Source organism: Emydura macquarii, unplaced genomic scaffold (assembly GCF_026122565.2).
Source record: "Emydura macquarii macquarii isolate MOO-44397 ecotype Brisbane River unplaced genomic scaffold, CSIRO-AGI_Emac_v2 contig_1483, whole genome shotgun sequence".
NCBI lineage: Eukaryota > Metazoa > Chordata > Testudines > Chelidae > Emydura > Emydura macquarii.
This window is the reverse complement of record NW_027131620.1, coordinates 3190673-3208172: the sequence shown is the minus strand read 5'-3', so window position 1 is coordinate 3208172 and position 17500 is coordinate 3190673. Positions and strand designations below refer to the sequence as shown.

Genomic DNA, 17500 nt, shown 5'->3' with positions numbered 1-17500 from the left:
ATGAAGATTTTCTCAGCCCTATTGTAGGGAGCCAGAACTTGCCGTCCGTGGGGTTTCTCCTGAAGGGGAGATTTTTTTTCTTCTTCTTCTTCTTCCGTAAATCGTCTTTCTTGTGCACCTTTCACCCCGTCCCTAGCATGGCTTTGAAGCATAATGGGGTCTGTAAAGGGATTTCCAATCCCTCATCCGGGCTTTCCCTAACCCATTCACCCACAATCTGGCGAACTGTCATTAATAGCATATTTATCGTAACAAAACTGTTCCAAAGGATATTAAACTCGTGCATTGGGGTTTAAGACAATATCTGCCTATTAGAGACCAGGATGAATCCTAATGTAGCGGGGGCAGATTATTCCGCATCTGCTGCTGCTGTGGGGTTCTTACTTCTTCCCCTGAGGCATCTGGGGCTGCCCACTGTCAGAAACGAGCTACTGGATGAGATGGACCTTGCATGTAATCCAGAACCACCAAGTCCTATGTTCCTAATGACTTTTCACCCTCCCAATTCTTAGAAGCTGGGATCAAACAAAGAGGAGCAGAGTGACTGGGGAGTGGGCTGAGACATTTTCAGTAAATGGGCTGGAATGGGAAGCACGACCTAGACAGGAGGAAGCTAACATACCTTAGGTCTGGGAGAATCGCCCTGTTTCCAGGCAGGCTGGATTAATCGATGCAGAGTTAACATGCGGGATTTGTTAGCCAGGTGAAGTTTGCTGGTAACGAAATGGAGCTATGTGCTATGGGAATCAGATATGGTTGTAAACGAGAAAGCACTCTGCCAGTTCACACAGCAGGGAGAAATTCTGTGTAACTCAAGATGAAGCTCTGCAGGGGGAAACCACAACTCCAGCCTCCCAAGCCAGCCATGATCACAGTTCCAATCAACAACCAGGAAACCGAGCCACTTGTCACAGGAGCCCTGCTCGATGAAAAGAACCCCCACCCCTCACACCGCAGCCTGACAAAGCTGTCCCAGAAATGGCGCCCAGCTCACAAACCCACCCTACAAACTAACCCAGACCCCACCTGCCCCAGAAAGAGCTCACCAGGGCACGACTGCAACTCAAGATTTGCAAGGCACCTCTGCGTCCATAAGGTGAGTCAATCATGCTTATCACCGTGCATCTCTTGCAGACAACTCAGCGCCTGCGTAGCTCCTCAGACCTGCAGGAAGACTCCGGCCAATGTAAATACCCCCAGCACAAAGCCCATTCTGTGCAAAACAACCCATGGCTCTCGGCAACCAGCTCAGATTCATCAGGTCTTTTCCCATTATGTAGCACCATGAGGGGCATTCTGCAGTGCCCAGAGGCTGCAATGATGGGAACTAGATGGACAGCGCGCAGTATCCAATGACTCACAAAATACAGAGGCAAATGAACAATCCTGGCATTTTGTCCCAAATTGAAACATATTCACCATGCCCTGCCTGAGTAGAAATCCCCCCTCATCAGTGACCAGACTGGCCCGTATGAAATGCTGCCCGCTGCTACGCGGGGCCAGCCACTCAGATGGCACAGACAGGATGGGAAAGAACGAGGATGGCGTGGGAGGCTGGTGTGTAGTTGGCACCTGTCCGAATACCTGCGCATGGAGGTGCTGCGCTGTTTGGCTGCTCAGAGTGATGCTGGGTGATATGCCTGCCTTTACAATTTTATCCTGAGGGGCCACCTTCTACAGGGGACCGTCTGATGTAGTCCATCGGAAGCAGGACACTAATCTCCCCAGCCCTGTATCCTGAAGGGGGAGTGCCAGAACACCCAGCAAAGCAGGGCCCTGTTCCATGACTGGGATCCCTAGGTCACCTCTGTCGTACAGAGCATAAGAAGAATTCAGAGGAAAGCATGGCGCCCATGCAGCTCATCATGCCAAACCCTGACGGGCAGGCTGAGCGAGTTACACCTGGCGCCTCAGGGCCTAGCGTGCTTAGGATTCCATTCTCCGCCTGCTCCCTGCAACAATGCTGATTTCAGTCCCTACAGAGAAGAAATGGCCCCAAATCAAGACTCTGGATCGGAGCACCCCCAGGCTTCGGGGACGGCCTGCGCTTTGCAGATCAGGGGAAGGATGCTCATCTGGTTACATTGCAGGACCGGGAGTCGAGAGATCTGAGCACTTGGCCTAGGTCTGCAGCTAACTCCCTGTGTGAGCGCAAGCAAGGCCGGCCCCTTCTTGGGGACTCGACTTCCCCCTCTGTACCACGGGGTTAACAACATGCTCCTGCTTCCCAAGGGTGGTGGGGGGCTTCGTTAAGTGCTGTATGACCTGAAGATGGACGAACCCTGGAGGTGCAGAAATACACCACACGAGAGCATTTCCTTGCTATCTATTTAGATTGTTAAACCAACACACCTGACACAGGTTAGAAATCATCCAACTAAGCCAGCAGCCCCAAGAGAACAACTCCCCCCTCCCAGCATAACACCCTGCACCCCTCCTTTCCTGCCACAGCCCCCATCAATAGATGGTCCTGGTCCTGACAGTCATCGGACCCAGGCTGGTTTGGATCACAGAAGGGAGCAGGTTCCTAAAGCGAGGGAGCCCCTCCCCCTATGGAGAACGTCATGCCACCAACCCCCCCTCTTTCAAACCGACGGCATGAAAGCAGGTGGCCACTGGGGCAGCATGGAAGGGGGTATGAGATGGTCTCCTGAGAAGGCAGGTCTCTGGCCACGCAGCGCTTGACGGGTTAAAGCCAAGGCCGTGACCTCCAGCGAGAGGCCAATGGGGCAGCTTATTGTCCTTTCACCTCCTGCATCATGGGAGAGCATCAGATGGAAGCAGCTACCCAGGGCAGCAATAGACACACATCTGTGAGCTAGAGCCTTGCTGACACAACAGTCCTACCCTGGATGTTCTCCTTCAATGGACATCTGCTCCCTTCTCAGGACTGTCTCCTCCTTTTTCTTTTATAAGAGGAAGGGACAGTCTCTCTGAGTCTTTATCCCTTTCTTACAATATCCAGATCTCCTATTCGGAGGGGCTGGGACAGGAGAAGGGAAAGGTGACGGGTCGGGGGAGGACGGCAAACTGACATTTCATTTACGAGTACAGAAAAGGGGTTGAATGATGGATCACGGCAGGGGCGCTGTTCAGGAGGAGTTGCCCTTCTGTGGGTGAAATCCCCCCCTGGGCAAAAGCTGTATGATTTTAAATGGGATTTAAGTTGTGCACAGGTCCAGTGAAGGGGGGAATTTCATCCCAGAGCCCTGACTTATAATTAGAGGATCTGCTTTTTGCACCAGTTTGCTGGAATAGGTGGCGGGTTGGGGGGTTTTGTGCATTACAGATTACTCGGAAAGCCCAGTTCTACAGCTTTTTTTGTGTTACATGCTCTTGATCATCAGCTCTGGGCTTCTCCCTTGTCTGAAGCTGACTCAGAATCTCATGGAACAGGGGATCCTCCTGGTAAAGACCTTCCCACACCCTGTATTCGTGACTGCAACCAAAACTGTCCCCGGGGGAATCCAGTGCATGGGCCAGGAGGGTTCTGGGCGTTGTAGTGCTGGGCACATATCCAGAGGGGAACGGACACGCCCAGGAAGGCAGCTGGCTCTTTACATTAGATTTTTCACAGCCGAGCGGCATAGTGAAGCTGACTTAATTGCCTAGCTGGAGTGTAGCTAAATGTACTGTTGCTTCACTAAGCCACACTCTGGGATTTTCACAGCCTGGACAGTGTGTTAGGACTAGGCTCTGGGGCATCTAAGAAAGCAAACAGAATGACATGAAAACTCTTTTGGGTTTCCAGTTGTAATATTCTCCAGGGGATCTCCACTCTCCTAGTAGTTTGTACTGAGCAGGTTGATTTTTAGACAGACTTTCTTATACCACAAGTTTCTTTCCCTAAAACTTTGAGGGAAAATGTTCAAGAGCAGATGAATTAAGGCTCAAATAACTCATTGTGCTTTGAGTCTTTTAAACTTGCCTCTTGCGCCAGCTGGGAAAATGTTCAAGGTCCTTGAAACAGCCATTGACTGGGGAAAACCATTTTCTCCCTTCCCTCTTTAAACTATAGCCTCTTCCTGGCAAGCGTTCAGATAAATAAGGCTGTAAAAAGCTAAATTTATCCAACAGGGAAGTGGTGGTTCTGTGACATCATGGCAGATCAGCTGAAGTATGCACAGGAGAATCAGCCTCATGGACTTCCCCAAGTGACATTTACAGTGTTTAAAAAAACACCTCCTCCCAGCCAATGTGTGTGCTGAGACACCCTCCCTTTCAGCCCCTGCCTTAGAGGAAAGGCATTCTTTAGATTACCTAACTGTACACTGGCTCCTTAGCAACGCGAGTGCTCGCCGATGGATATGTGACTGCGGTCTTTGGCCCAACGGCGCACGAGAGAACACGGCCATGAGGTTACCGAATGGCACTGTCATGATGATGCATTTTTATCGTAGAGACCAGACTATCCGGACATCAGGCTGGTGCCAAGCGGAGCATTTGTTCAGCACAGCCGGACTCAGACAGCAGGAGACTACAGCTGTGTGCAGCTGCAAGTCTAAGGCTGCGTCTACGTGGAGGATTTGCCTCAATTCCAGCCACTGGTGCAAATCCTAGTGCAGACAGGCAAAGCTGCCATTTGTACCCCCCCCCCCCCTGAAACTGTTTGCACTGGTGGAATTGTGCCTTATAGAAGTGGATACTGCCTATGCCAGAGGTTTGCTTTGATAGCTGAAATTGGCACAGACAAGGATTAGTTTTGCAATCATGCTGCACATGTATCAGGTATTCCAAGAGAGGTCCACATGCAGATAACCTGGAGTCCGAGATAGAGCCAAAAACATCCCCTGTACCCCTCCAAATGAGACCATCCAAGGACTCAGACGTTGAAGAATCTTATAATAAAATGTCATTTTTGCATCTCTCCATATCAAACACAACAGACTTGACAAAACACGGCACTGTAGAAATACATGTAAAAGAGTCTGTACCCAGTGACCCCAGAAGCATCTTATCCCTGACTCATGTCTCAGTAATAAATCCTTTTTTGAAAGAAATGTAACATTGGAAGGTGCAAGGTAGCCTGGAGGAAACATATAATAATTGTTTTAGAAATACGGGTGCACGTTAAAATTTTACTCGCACAGTGGCCCAAGGAAGGACAGCAGGGACCATTACGTAGCAAAGGGATATGGAGCGCTCTCCTTGGAATCTTACGCATTTCTTTTCTGATAAAGTCTGAACAACATCTACCCCTCCTCCCCAGAGGTTGGAAAGTTAATGTTCGAAGTGCAAGTTTCTCCCAGAATTCTCATCCAGCTCCACTTGCAGTGAAGTTCCTCTAGCCCAGACACAGACTGCATTACAGACTTCACCAGAGGCAAGGACAGACAGACAGCACACACACGTTGGGACAACGGTCAGCTGTCAGAATGGAGAGGATCAGGAATGAGTCAGAGACCGCATCTTAACTCCCACCATTCATCTTTTCCAAGGTGCACCTCAAGTTAGTTGGTGGAAGGTTAATAAATTAATCAAGCTAGATTAAAAAAACCCTCAGAGAGTTCTGTTAATTATTTAACTCCAAAGAGAAGCGCTTCCGCACCATCTCTTCTACTGAATAGAGCTTTGCTACCCGGAGGGCATCCAGCAGCACTTTGATGAGCTCCAAGTGATCCTTCTTCAACTGGGTGAGGTACGTATGGAACTTTTCCTGGAGGGCTGCCCTTGTCTCCTTGTGGTGGATCCTCTTTGAGTGCCGCTCCAGGATTTGCTGGAGGTGCTTCAGCTTTCTCACCGGGATGTTCTGGTAAACCACAAAATCGATCACTGCTTGTTCGCAGTCCTCATGTCCTAGGGTGAGGAGGAGAAAACCAGCGTGAGGGTCAGAGTGCAATGATTAAAGAGCAAATGCCGCTGCTCCCTGTGGATCACAACTAGGAGACAAACCCTGGTGCAGCTCATGACATGAGGTCAGCAGCTCAGCCCCAAGTGAGCAGTCACCCAGCTGTCAGACCCAGCAGTACAGCCCAAGCTTTTAAAGGAACACTGTGCAGATTATACCACCTAAATTTGACCCTGCCATTTGTCCCATCTTATACCTGCTGGTCTCATCCCAGGGCTTCCAGTGATGTATTTTGTCCAACTGATCATTGCAAAAAACCTGCTGCATACAGGGCCTGATTTTCAGACCTTGGCAAGGTACGCATCTTGGGCCTACCTTTGTGCATGCACTACCAAATGTACATGTGACAATCCCGAATTTTGTGCACACAGCTGGAGAGAAAGATTTGTGTGGCCATGGGTGTGCACAGAATGGGGTTTGCATGTGCGTGCATGCACACACACTGCAGTGCATGTGCAAAGCAGGGGCACACCAGTGCACTGACCTAGCATGTGATTATCAGCCCCAGCCTGCATAAAGGCACCAGACTTATGCAGACTTGTTTGTTTACTGTAAATCAAACCAGCTGAGGAGAGAATATCCATCACCTGTGTGAGTTGCTAGATTGGTGGGTTATGGGTAAAGCGGCGAGAAAATTTTTGGTCAAATAGTATATTCGCTGAAAAATGTAATTTTGGGGCAGCTGAAACTATTCACGAATTTGGGTTGAATTGGGCAAATAGTGTCAGCCAAATAAAACTGAAAACAAATGTTAAAAAGTCAAAGCGGTTCAACTTTTCATTTCTAAACATTTTGAAATGTAAGTAGATTTGTTATAAAAAAAATTAAGGTAAAATAGACCCAAAACGTAACAAAGCACCAAACAAACAAAACATTCTTTTTGGTTTGCACAAAATATTTCGTTCAGCCCAAAACAAAATTAAAAAAAAATTTATTTTTTTTAAGTTTTTGTTTCACGAGGAGAAATGAGCAATTTCAGTTTCGGTTTGAAATGAACTGATTTTTTTTTTATTTTTCAGTTCAGCCAGCAAACTGAAAAAAATCAGTTATCCTCTCCGCTCTCATTGTGCGTTAAGGAAGTGTCACTTGCCTCATTAAAATGAAATGCTTAGGTAAAGGACCCAGACAGAAGGCAAGTGCCTTCTTGGTGAAAGAGTGAGAGCCCTGGAGACTGCGAACTAAAAAATTGGGGGTTGTGGGGAGCTAGAGAGGGGGCCATTGGTCAGTGTTTGTTAGACCCACAGTATACCATATTCCTAGGGCTATGGGGCACTGGGGACTCTGGGATATGGTGCCCAGATCCCTAGGTTCGAGCATGGGTTAGAAAAGACTTAACATAGGGTTAACATACAATATAGACACTTAAGTCCAGGGTTCCCTAACATTGGGTCAGCTGACTTGAGTCCCTTTAACCCTGGGCTTACCCTAAAGGGCCACATTCATCCCCTGTGTAAATGCACCAGAGTGAATTTGGCCCGATGGGCCTGATCCTGTATGTCATACTGCAGGCCAGAAGCTCACAATAGAGATGGATCCAAGAGATCAAGATTCAAAATATAGCTGTGCCCAGGCCTGGGAATTTGGCTTGGCCCGGTTCGAACGCTCAGTGAAGCCCTGGGAGCTTTTCCTGCATAAGGACTATGATGATTACCTCGGGTGTTTTCTGTACTTTAAGGCAGAACTCTAACTTTATAAGGAAAGGATTGGGCCAGTTTCTCTGCTCGTGTAAACTGGAAGAATTCCATTGACTTCAATGAGCCACGTCAATTTACTCTATCGGAGAATTTAATCTTATCTGCAGGGTTTGTATTTGTATACAACCACTGACGTGCCTGCGTGTATCTCTGTCTATGTACACAGAGGCGTACACAGGCACAGCAACGCACACGAACCTGCTGAGTAAACAGACTCTTGCAAAATGGGAAACTTGTGAATGGAGTGAGGTAACTCCCAACTGGCAAGTGCACGGTTGCTCAAGAGACAAGTATGTGTATATAAATAACCCAAGGGCAGGGTTCAGCACCAGTTGCTAATGCTTCACAAGAGAAGGGCACGTGCTGATGACTTGACTGATATCACTTGCTTTTTTCCCCCCAGTGAATACCCCAGCTGTTCTGATCGCACCTTTAAGAAAAGACTGACTCAAGGGTGGGGTGAGTCAAGTTTCCTATTATAAATTGCCAACCTCTCCTCTGACTAAAATGTACTGAAATGCTGTTGCATCAAATTCTTGAGCAGGAGAGAAGAATATTGAGCAGGGAGAGGGACTCTGGGGAGGATGAAAAACCAGAAATTCCTTCTACCAGGTTTGCTGAGGAAAGCATCCCTTCTGCTGCATGTTGGGCAAAGGGAAGCTATTGTTTGTTGAAGCCAAAAGGACAGATTCTAAGTAGGAGCAAATCTGCTGTCTTCATTCCTGTCTTATACCAGCAGTGCATTTCGTCCAGTACAGTGGCTCAAGTATATGGCAGTTTGCGAGGGAAGGTTAAATAGGAAAGGACTCAGCCAGCCCCTTCCTTACTCCTGAGTAGAAGCGAAACCAAAATGAAAAGTTAAAAATAGAGACTGGCAGCCACGGCCGGGAAAGCCAGCACGAGCTGCTCCGTCTGCGACGCACCACGTCTGCACCTGCCGCAGGCTCCTGACCTATTTTCAGTTTCCTGTGTGACTCAATCACACTGCCAGATCGGTGCCAGACATTTCAGAGCAATGTGTCCTTGCTGCTGGTTCAGATTGTACTTCGCAGGCTGAGTCTGGCATATCTTGTGCCCTGATCCATGCAACTTCCAGGGGCAGGACGCCAGCAAGAAGGAAAGGAACCAACAGGGAAAACGGGCAGGTACAACCCCAGAAGAGCAGCATTAATTGAATGGGACGATGGCTGGAGAGGGGACACTGTCTGGGAAGATGATCTTAGCCAAGCTCAGTGAATTAGGGAGGGATTATTTTGTCCTTTTTGTAGTTTAATTAAAACCAGTTTTGTACTTTTAAATGTCACTGGAGCTAATTCTATACACGTGGGTAGAAAAAGCCACACCCGAAAGCTTCACTCCCAACCCTGGTAGCAACACGACTCTAGCACATGGGTTTCCCCACTGCCCAGGCAGACATAGTCCCCCATGCTACGTCCACTAGGGCATTTGGCTCCTCACCTGACTCCTGGGTGCTATTTCCCTTAAACGTTCTGCAGGTGGTGCACAGGGTGTCGTGGAACTGGTTTCCTAGAACATTAGTTTCCTTCCCCTGCTGCGAGCAGCTCTGGTGCACCTTGCATGGCTCGATGCTCGAGCTGGAGGACGAGAAGAACCCGGGATGGCACTTCTCACATTTTGTGTTCTCATAGGGAGTACCTGCAAAAGGGGAGCACAGAAAGTTTGAGCAACGAACTGCCAGCAGTACATGTCCATTGTGTGTGGCATAATGGACCCAGAGGGAGCATGGTAAAAGGAGGTGGGGCCAAAGACATCAAGGGCCCAATTTGCCATTGTCCTGTGCCTGTGACATCATTCACACCAGTGTAAAGTGAGCGCAAGCCACTAACGCAGCAGAATGGCAACGTCCGGCATCCACTGTGCACTGGTGTAAATGAGTGCTCAAGGTGAAAAGTGATGGTGAATCAGGCCCTAAGTCTGCATCTGGCCATGCTCTGGGTCTCCAGCTACCTTGAGAACATCGACTCACGTGTTAATGATCAGAAACAACCGAGGCGGAAGATCAAGTAGTAAGAGAACGGACAGTGTGCCAAGAGACGCCACACTCAGGCCAGAGTGCCCAGCCTTTATGGAAGCCATCGTGCCCTGCACTAATCTCAGGAGTCACTGCTCTGAAGCACGTAGCCCGCATCCTGCTACAAAGCTGTTTGAAGAACTCGCCATCTCTATAATGTCACTGCAAGCCTTCGTGTGCGCCTGGACTCCTGCCAATTTCTGGATATCCACAGAGCCGCGTGTGAAAAATGCCTTGTCCAGCTACATCGAGAAACCTGCCTTCTCCTCCTGTGGGACTCTCACTGTGGTTCACATTCATGGCTTCTGGGCTTCATCACTGGAATTCCTTGGCTAGGAAGGGAACTGCCAAGGTAAGAAGCCACTAACCTTAAAGAAAGGCATAGCTGATGCAGAGAGCCCATCACCCCACTGTTTCACTCCCTTCACTGGCTCCCCATCCTACTTATATGGCCCTAATCACGGTCGTCTGAGCACCTGGTCAAACTCAACCTATGTGGGACTGGCCTAAGTTACTTGGGTACCTAGCTCACTGCCCAGCCATGGCCTGGGAACAAACCATCAACCTCACGAATGAGACTCGTGTGCTCAGAAGACAGGGCTTTCGCAGTGACTGGCCTATGAATCCGGAATGGTGTCACGAAGACTGCCAGGGTAACACAGTCACAAACCTCAGTGTCTTCGGAGCATGATATAAAACCCACAGCTTGACTGAGCTGCCTACCATAAAACCACAGCTGAAGACCAAAATAAATAGAAAGCCAGTTCCTGATGACTGGAGTGAGGCAGGTAGAAAGAGAGAGCGAAAGAGAATCAGACATCTTTGTGGGCATGTTGTAATTTTGGGAAGCACTTAAATACCGTAAGAATGAGAGTAATATAAGTACTAGATAGAGAAAAAATAAAAACTCCCTAATATCCTTCAGTAATCCATGTCTGATCTGGAGCTAGAGCGCTACACTTGTGAGTCACTCTTAAGTGCTGTTTGTTACATAACTGCATGTGTGTTGGGGGAGGGATATCAGACTTATTTTCACTTGCCCATTTCCCATCTTCAATATGTGCTTTCACGATCGACAAATAAGGATTCTAAAAAGCAGCCCCATGGCTCAATTCATTTGTCAGTGCCGTCCCCTTATTGTAACACCAAGCAAACCGCTCTGGGTCTTCACAATGAACCTTCCTTGCCCAGATGCCTTATTGCCTTCAGCCCTGTGTGTCCACAAGAGATTATGGCCAAATTAGCAGGAACCATTGTAGGGGTGCTGGAACAATGTATATAGTTGGGGGGTGGGGGAGCTGAGAGCCATTGAACCAAGCTGTAAACCCTGTATATGATGGAAACCACTTCAAGCCAGGGGGTGCAGCAGCCCCTCCCCTCTCAGCAGCCCTAGTTCCAGCACCTATGAACCATTTATACTTGGGCAACAGTAGTAGGGTGTTGCTCTCAGAGGGTGTAGCCACTAGATAGCGACATTCTCTTACACACTGGAGTGGGTCTGACATCCCATCCAGCAGAGGGCAGTGATGCACATGTATATGGTGAAATACACACACACACACACACACACACACACACACAGAGTAGGGTGACCAAACATCCCAATATTATTGGGACCATCCCGATATTAGGGGCTTTGTCTTATATAGGCATTTATTCCACCCACTCCAAACGTAGCGTAATGTCAGGTTACCCACTACTACCATCTAGCAGGACCCTCGTGGACTGCACAGGACAGTAACAGCATAAGAATATAGGCGACCCTTAGATACACCCTACACCCCTGGCCTCAGTCCTCCAGCTGTCATACATACCCAGCTTTACTACTCCAGACCCAGCGGGACACGTGGCATGCTTGATGCAGAAGTCGGACTCGGCGTAGTAGCCGGGCCGGCACTGGCACACTCGGTTGTGGGTGGAGTTGCACTGATGCAGCTCGATCTGCAGCTCTCCGCAGATGATGTTGCAGTATCGGCATTTCTCCAGGTAGTTCCAGTACTGTGTGTAGTGCAGATCTGGGCACGGCGCGCACACTGTGGGTTTGTCTTTGGTGCAGTGCTGTGCTACAAAGGTTCCCGGCGGGCACTGCTGGCACACCACTTTGTTGTTAGTCACAGGATCTTTCCATGGATAGGTGAGTGTGGGGCAGGAGCCTGGCACAGTCAGGCAAAGCACAATAGCACCAAACATCCACTAGGGTAAAAGGACACAAAGAACCCTTAGCCTTTCACTTGCCTTCTTGCAAAGGGACATTTACAGCAGCGTGGTACCAGAACGGCCTCGTATAATTACCACTGGGGCCATGAGAAACCATTCTGTACCACACTGTTATCTTAGAATCATAGAGCTGGAAAGGACCTCAGGAGGTCATCTAGTCCAACCCCCTGCTCAAAGCAGGACTAACCTCAGCCAAATAATCCCAGCCAGGGTCTTGTCAAGCCGCAGCTTAAAAACCTCTAAAGATGGAGATTCCACCTCCTCCCTAGGTAACCCATTCCAGCGCTTCACCACCCTCCTAGGGAAAAACTTTTTCCTAATATCCAACCTAGACCTCCCGCCCTGCAACTTGAGACCATTGCTCCTTGTTCTGTCACCACCGAGAACAGCCTAGCCCCATCCTCCCTGGAGCCCCTTTCAGGTAGCTAAAGGCTGCTATCAAATCCCCCCTCATTCTTCTCTTCTGCAGACTAAACAAGCCTAGTTCCCTCAGCCTCTCCTCATAAGTCTTGTGCTCCAGCCCCCTCATCACTTTTGTTGCCCTCCGCTGGACTCTCTCCAACTTCTCCACATCCTTTTTGTAGTGGGGGGCCCAAAACTGGACACAATACTCCAAATGCGGCCTCACCAGTGTTGAATAGAGGGGAATAATCCATTCCCTCAATCTGCTGGCAATGTTCCTACTAATGCAGCCCAATATGCTATTAGCCTTCTTGGCAACCAGGGCACAATGGAGCAATCAAGCTCCATCCAGGGATGCCTCCCCAGGCCCCCTTTGCTTTGCCAGCAATGCCGGCCCCACTGCCCCATCCATCTCCTCCTCCTACTCACTTTTCCATGATGACCCATAGGCATGGACTGTTCCCCCATCCTGACTCACTCACCCACCGCCTCCCCACCCCAAATGCCTCCATCAGACCGGCTTCTCTTGTAAGTGGTGGTTGTTAGGCAACCTAACATAGGTCGACTTAAGTTTCTAGTGTAGACATGCCCTCAGATACAGGGCCCTAAAAGAGGAACTGAGTGATTTAACTAACTCCCTGACATTTACCAACATCCTGCCAGGTTTAAAAGAAAAGAGATGAGTCGAAAGTTGAGATGGCACAAAACGGCAATTTAGAACCTTTTAGAACATGCGGTTCTGACTAAGGACTGAAGGCCCTGGGGTGTGTGGAGGGGAAGAAGTTCTCCATAAAAGACAGAGACACTAACATTTTCATACAAATTTAAAACCCTTTGAGAAACAAGGGGGGGGAGGGGGAGGCATCACTAAAAGTCTGGAGAGCCACAAAACCTTCTTTGGTTCCCCTCCTCCCCCTCCCCGTTAAAAACACATTAGACCAATATCAAGAGCAAACAGCAGGTTACCTTGGATGAAAGTCTCACATTCAGTGTGCGGTGGGACAGCAGAGCACTGAGGGTGTTATTGGGATTAGAACTCATGATATTTGGAGACGTCTCCAGATGCTTGGACTGGGCTCTAGGATTGGGTCTAGACTGCTTCTCTTCTCTTGGGAAGCAGTGATGCTAATTTCTGCCCAAGATCCAGTTCTGCTGCATTGAGAGAGAGACATGGTAAAGAGCATGAATTATTAGTGGACAGCTGGGTGGCTCTTATCCAGGATGTTGTCACTATCGCTACACCGAAGTGATGCACTCTTTGGATCACAGTGTGTCCAAAAGCACTGCTGAAGAAGCCCAAGAAGAACAAGGGCTACAGTCACTCACCAAAGGCTGAGATCCCTCACTCCTGGCTATGATTTTAAATGATCCAGCCTAAATAAGCAGAGATCCCCTTTACTGGGGTCTCGGCAGCGATATGCAATCAGCCCCAGAGATGGGTGCATAATTCCCACGTTCACAGGATGCTCTGGAATGCAAGATTGTTATGAATGACTGCAGCATCAGGTACGCAACACTGGGCCATTGTGCAGTACAGATGGGGTCTTACGGAAGGGAAGTGACTTAATGGCTTGGAGACGAGTGTGAAAGGAAAGTCACCTCAGTCCACTCAGAATGAGGCTGCCTAGAGAAGATGAGGAGTCTGGGTGTGAGAAAACAGTCAGAGATGTGGAAAGCATTCCCCAGGGAACTCCAGAGACTCTGTCAGAATGGACAATTTTGAACTGAAAGCCAAGCCATATGGCTCCATTTCCTGGAGTTAGGGTCATTATGGTTCCCTATAGATTTAAAGAGAGCATAGAAGTGTGTATTACAATAGCCACATTGAGGAAATGATACATGAATAAGGATTTTGACAGAGAAGAGATCATTAATTCTCTCAAGTCTGGAGATGTGCAGCCAGCAGATTCACAGACAAAGGGAGATGTGAGAAGAAAACAGACAAGGATGAGCCCAAGTTTTCTGAGAAGATCTGGATTAAAGAAAGCAATAGGGAGTCAGACACAATAGTCAAAGAATTCTTTACTCAGAAGGTGGCCTTCGAAACATGTAACATGAGGAAGTTGTGTGTAGCTAGGAGCTGGCAAAGTCACGACTGACAAAGATGAGAGGGAGGGAGCAAAGAATGAGATAATCTTTTTGCACTGGTATAATTGCACGACATTTGGTAAACAATCACCACCTACATTATTATGCCCACTATTCATTGTGTGTTACGCATCCCCTGCTGGTCTGATCCACAGAGGATGTCTGCTACAGCTGCCGGCTAAGAGATTTAGTCCTTGAACTCAAGCTGTTGAAAGTCTTGTCTTAGCTCAGGAGATCCTGGGTTAAACCCCTGGTGATGACTAAAATGATAACTGTTACCCTATGGCCTGATTTCATTCAGTGTTTTAAAAAGAAATAGCTGAGTGACAGCAGTTTAAATACTGACTCTGAGCATTCGGTAAAAATGTCTATGAAAAGTGACATGGATTTTTACCAGGGGTCAAACTGAATATTTCAGAAGCACAATGCAGTAATTCTGAGAGGTAAACATACAAATTCCCACCAGAAAAACTAGAACAAGCTCCCAGTCAGGTAGCCTGGTCCGTCATCTTAAAACCATCTGTTTTATAAAGTTTGTAATTCCATATTAAAGCTCTTATAATTTATTGAATGAAAAGGACATTTTAAATAAGGTAACGTTTTCCAAAGTTCCCCTGTGACTTTGGAGCCTTAGTCTGATTGAAAGTCAAGAACATCACATTTATATTTCATCAGCCTGGTCTGTAAAGGTGCATCTGATCACTTCCAATTCCTGTTAGTCAGTGGGACCTGAAAGTGCTTAGCACCTCTGAAAATCAGCCGGATGTATCTGTACCTCTCCCTCTACACACACACACAGTTTGTATATACAGATGATCACACACACAGACCTGTATGACGTGCACTTCTAAAAATCAGTCCCAATGACACAAGAGTACAAAATTGTGAAACAAAAAAGATGGTTGTCAACCTAACGTTCTGTCCTGTCTCCTTTTTCTAGGGCTTCTGACTTTAGGTTTTCACAGATAAACATTGTTACATACACCCCAATACAAAAACCAAACGATAAATACATTTGTGTTAATTCGACAAAGACCAGAAAAACACCAGAAATGGTTACTTGTGTCCAAGGGCCTGTCTACACAGCGCAGTAATGCAGATTGCAGGGGGGCTGCTTTCTAAAGCACCCTCATGCCTTGTGCGTGACTGGTCCACGTCGACCCTGCTGGTGTGCTTGAATAGGACGCTGTTTGACCCAGCGGACTGTCCAAGCGCACGTGGGAACGTTGCAGCGTGCGCTGCTGTGGTGAGCGACACGCGCCCATTGCCACGAGAAAACCCTGGAAAAACTCTCCTTTCTGGACAGCTGTCTGAAACCCAGACCCAGAGCCAGAGCCATCCCTGCCCTGCCCTGCCCTGCCCCAAAGTGCCACTAGTAAACTCTGCAAACCTGCCCAGTTTATAAAGCCAGCTCCACACACACACACACAGACACACACACACAGCGGCTGCCCTTCCCCTCCTTACCGGGCTGAGCGCTGGTGCTCACGGCTGCTGCCTTTGCTCTCTCTGCCTCCCTGGCCACGCACCCAGCCATTTATAGCCCCGCAGCTCCCGCCCCTGCAATCCGCACTTGCGTAAGAGCCTGAATCATCAGCTGCCAGCTCAGGCGAGCTGCCCGCAGGAAGCCGGACCGCTTCGGAACTGCCCCAGCGCCGGCGGAGCCTGGCTCCAGCCTCCCCGGCCCGGGTGACCTCGCCGGAGGAGGAGCGGGGCGGTCTGCAGGGGCTGAGCTTACCTGGGAAGGGGAAGCCGCTGCGCCTCCCCCTAACGCGCCCGGGCTGGGACAAGGCAGCGGACGCCGGTGCGGCTCCTCTGCTCGCTGCCGAGCCCAGGAGAGGGGTCCCGGCCCCGCTGAGCTCGGCGATCCGCGGAGAAGGGCCGGCAGCTCCCCCCTCCCCGATTCACTCACCAAAGCTTCCGGCTGGTGTGAACGCGCTCGTCCTTTAGCAGCGCTGTTCCTGGGACGCCTGGCTCCCCTTTCCCAGCCAGGCGGTGGCAGGGCCCCGGCGTGTCTGACAATCATTAACCAGGCCCCAGCTCCGGGCCCAGGGTCGGGTGTATTCCACTCCGAACTCCCTGTGTTTGCCTCAAATATTTGCCCAGGAAGCAGAGATCAGAAATCTTGCACATGCCCCCTCCGCTCTCACTCCGGTTCATCACATTCGTGCCCCGCCTGAGACAGCAGGGGTTGATTTACATGGGGGAAAGGCAGGGAAATTCCCCCTCTCTGTATTCTCATCCCCAGCTGTAAATGTTCAAACTTCCCAGTCAGGAGCGGCTGGGTCATGTCTCTCTGTGGGGCACACATCATCAGGGGCCACATTTTCCCCAGTGTCACAAGATCCCTGCCTGGCACCGTAGGTCATAATGGTCATTGCCACGGTCACTACACGGTGAAGGGGAGGAATCGTGCAGACAAGGCCCCACACCCCCAGGCACTGCCTAGTTTCATTTCATAAGCTGCCACCGCATTGTCCCTCTCCCTGGATGTAACCAACTGCTCCTGTGGTCGAAACTCAGCAGAGGAAGGGCAGAGCATTCTCAGACCCAAGCCCACTGCTATGCATTCCCCTTAGATAAAAGCGACGATTAGCCACAAGACTGACCATCTTCAAACAGTGACAAAGCGCTTATTGGCCTTGGCTTTTCCATAGTAATTGAACCTTTCCTGGGTGTCCAATATCAGGACAGAAAGTCAACAAGCCAATGCCATAGCAATATTGCTTAGCCAGAAACAGTAGATCCCAAGGATCCAGGAGGAAAGCAGCTAACCACACTAATCCACAGCTATCTGCCCGGTGCTCTAGGAAACCTCCCTACATAAGGGTCCATTGGCCAGTCCCCACTGGTCATGCACATTCCCTCGCTAAGTGCGTGTGTATTGCGGGCACGGGGGGGAAACAAATGCAGAACGCTCTGTCTCTGGTCCTGTGAGAACCAATATCCCATATCTAATTCCCCTCAGAAATCCTCAGAGCAGCTGCTTCTCCTTTCTGACCCCATGCTACCCTAGCCCCCCCCAATCTAGCCAAACCCTCTAGCCTGTCTGCAGACAGCTTCTATGTGCTCCAAAGCAATCACCGGGCTATAGCGCCCACTCTACTTACAAGTACTTGTGTCCCCCTTTGCTACACAAGTGGAAGGAGCATGAGCTCCATACTTACCCAACAAACTGGAGGCACCACATCAAACTTATCTCTTGCCTCTAATCTCCTC

At 49.2% G+C, this 17500-nt stretch overlaps 1 protein-coding gene across 4 annotated transcripts; it reads right to left on the bottom strand.

The window, feature by feature from the left end:
- Positions 1 to 4822: 4822 nt before the first annotated feature.
- On the bottom strand, positions 4823 to 17271 carry TNFRSF6B (TNF receptor superfamily member 6b). Of its 4 annotated transcripts, none has more exons than XM_067554035.1 (5): positions 16194 to 17271; positions 13160 to 13345; positions 11389 to 11767; positions 9001 to 9198; positions 4823 to 5796 (listed from the first exon to the last, which is right to left on the bottom strand). In XM_067554035.1, exons 2-5 carry the CDS (start codon positions 13232 to 13234, stop codon positions 5513 to 5515), a joined length of 936 nt encoding a protein of 311 aa, XP_067410136.1. In that variant the 5' UTR covers positions 13235 to 13345; positions 16194 to 17271; the 3' UTR covers positions 4823 to 5512. The 4 variants fall into 4 exon arrangements, with proteins under 4 accessions (XP_067410136.1, XP_067410138.1, XP_067410137.1 ...); XM_067554037.1 differs by having other exon boundaries at positions 13160 to 13342; XM_067554036.1 differs by lacking the exon at positions 16194 to 17271 and adding an exon at positions 16020 to 16180.
- Positions 17272 to 17500: the final 229 nt, after the last annotated feature.

Coding starts and splice junctions, on each gene's coding strand:
- TNFRSF6B (XM_067554035.1), bottom strand. CDS start 13,234: ATGAGTTCTAATCCCAATAACACCCTCAGTGCTCTGCTGTCCCACCGC. Junction 11,768..13,159: donor ATGTGAGACTTTCATCCAAG/GTAACCTGCTGT, acceptor CTTTTACCCTAG/TGGATGTTTGGTGCTATTGT. Junction 5,797..9,000: donor AAATAGCACCCAGGAGTCAG/GTGAGGAGCCAA, acceptor TCCTCACCCTAG/GACATGAGGACTGCGAACAA.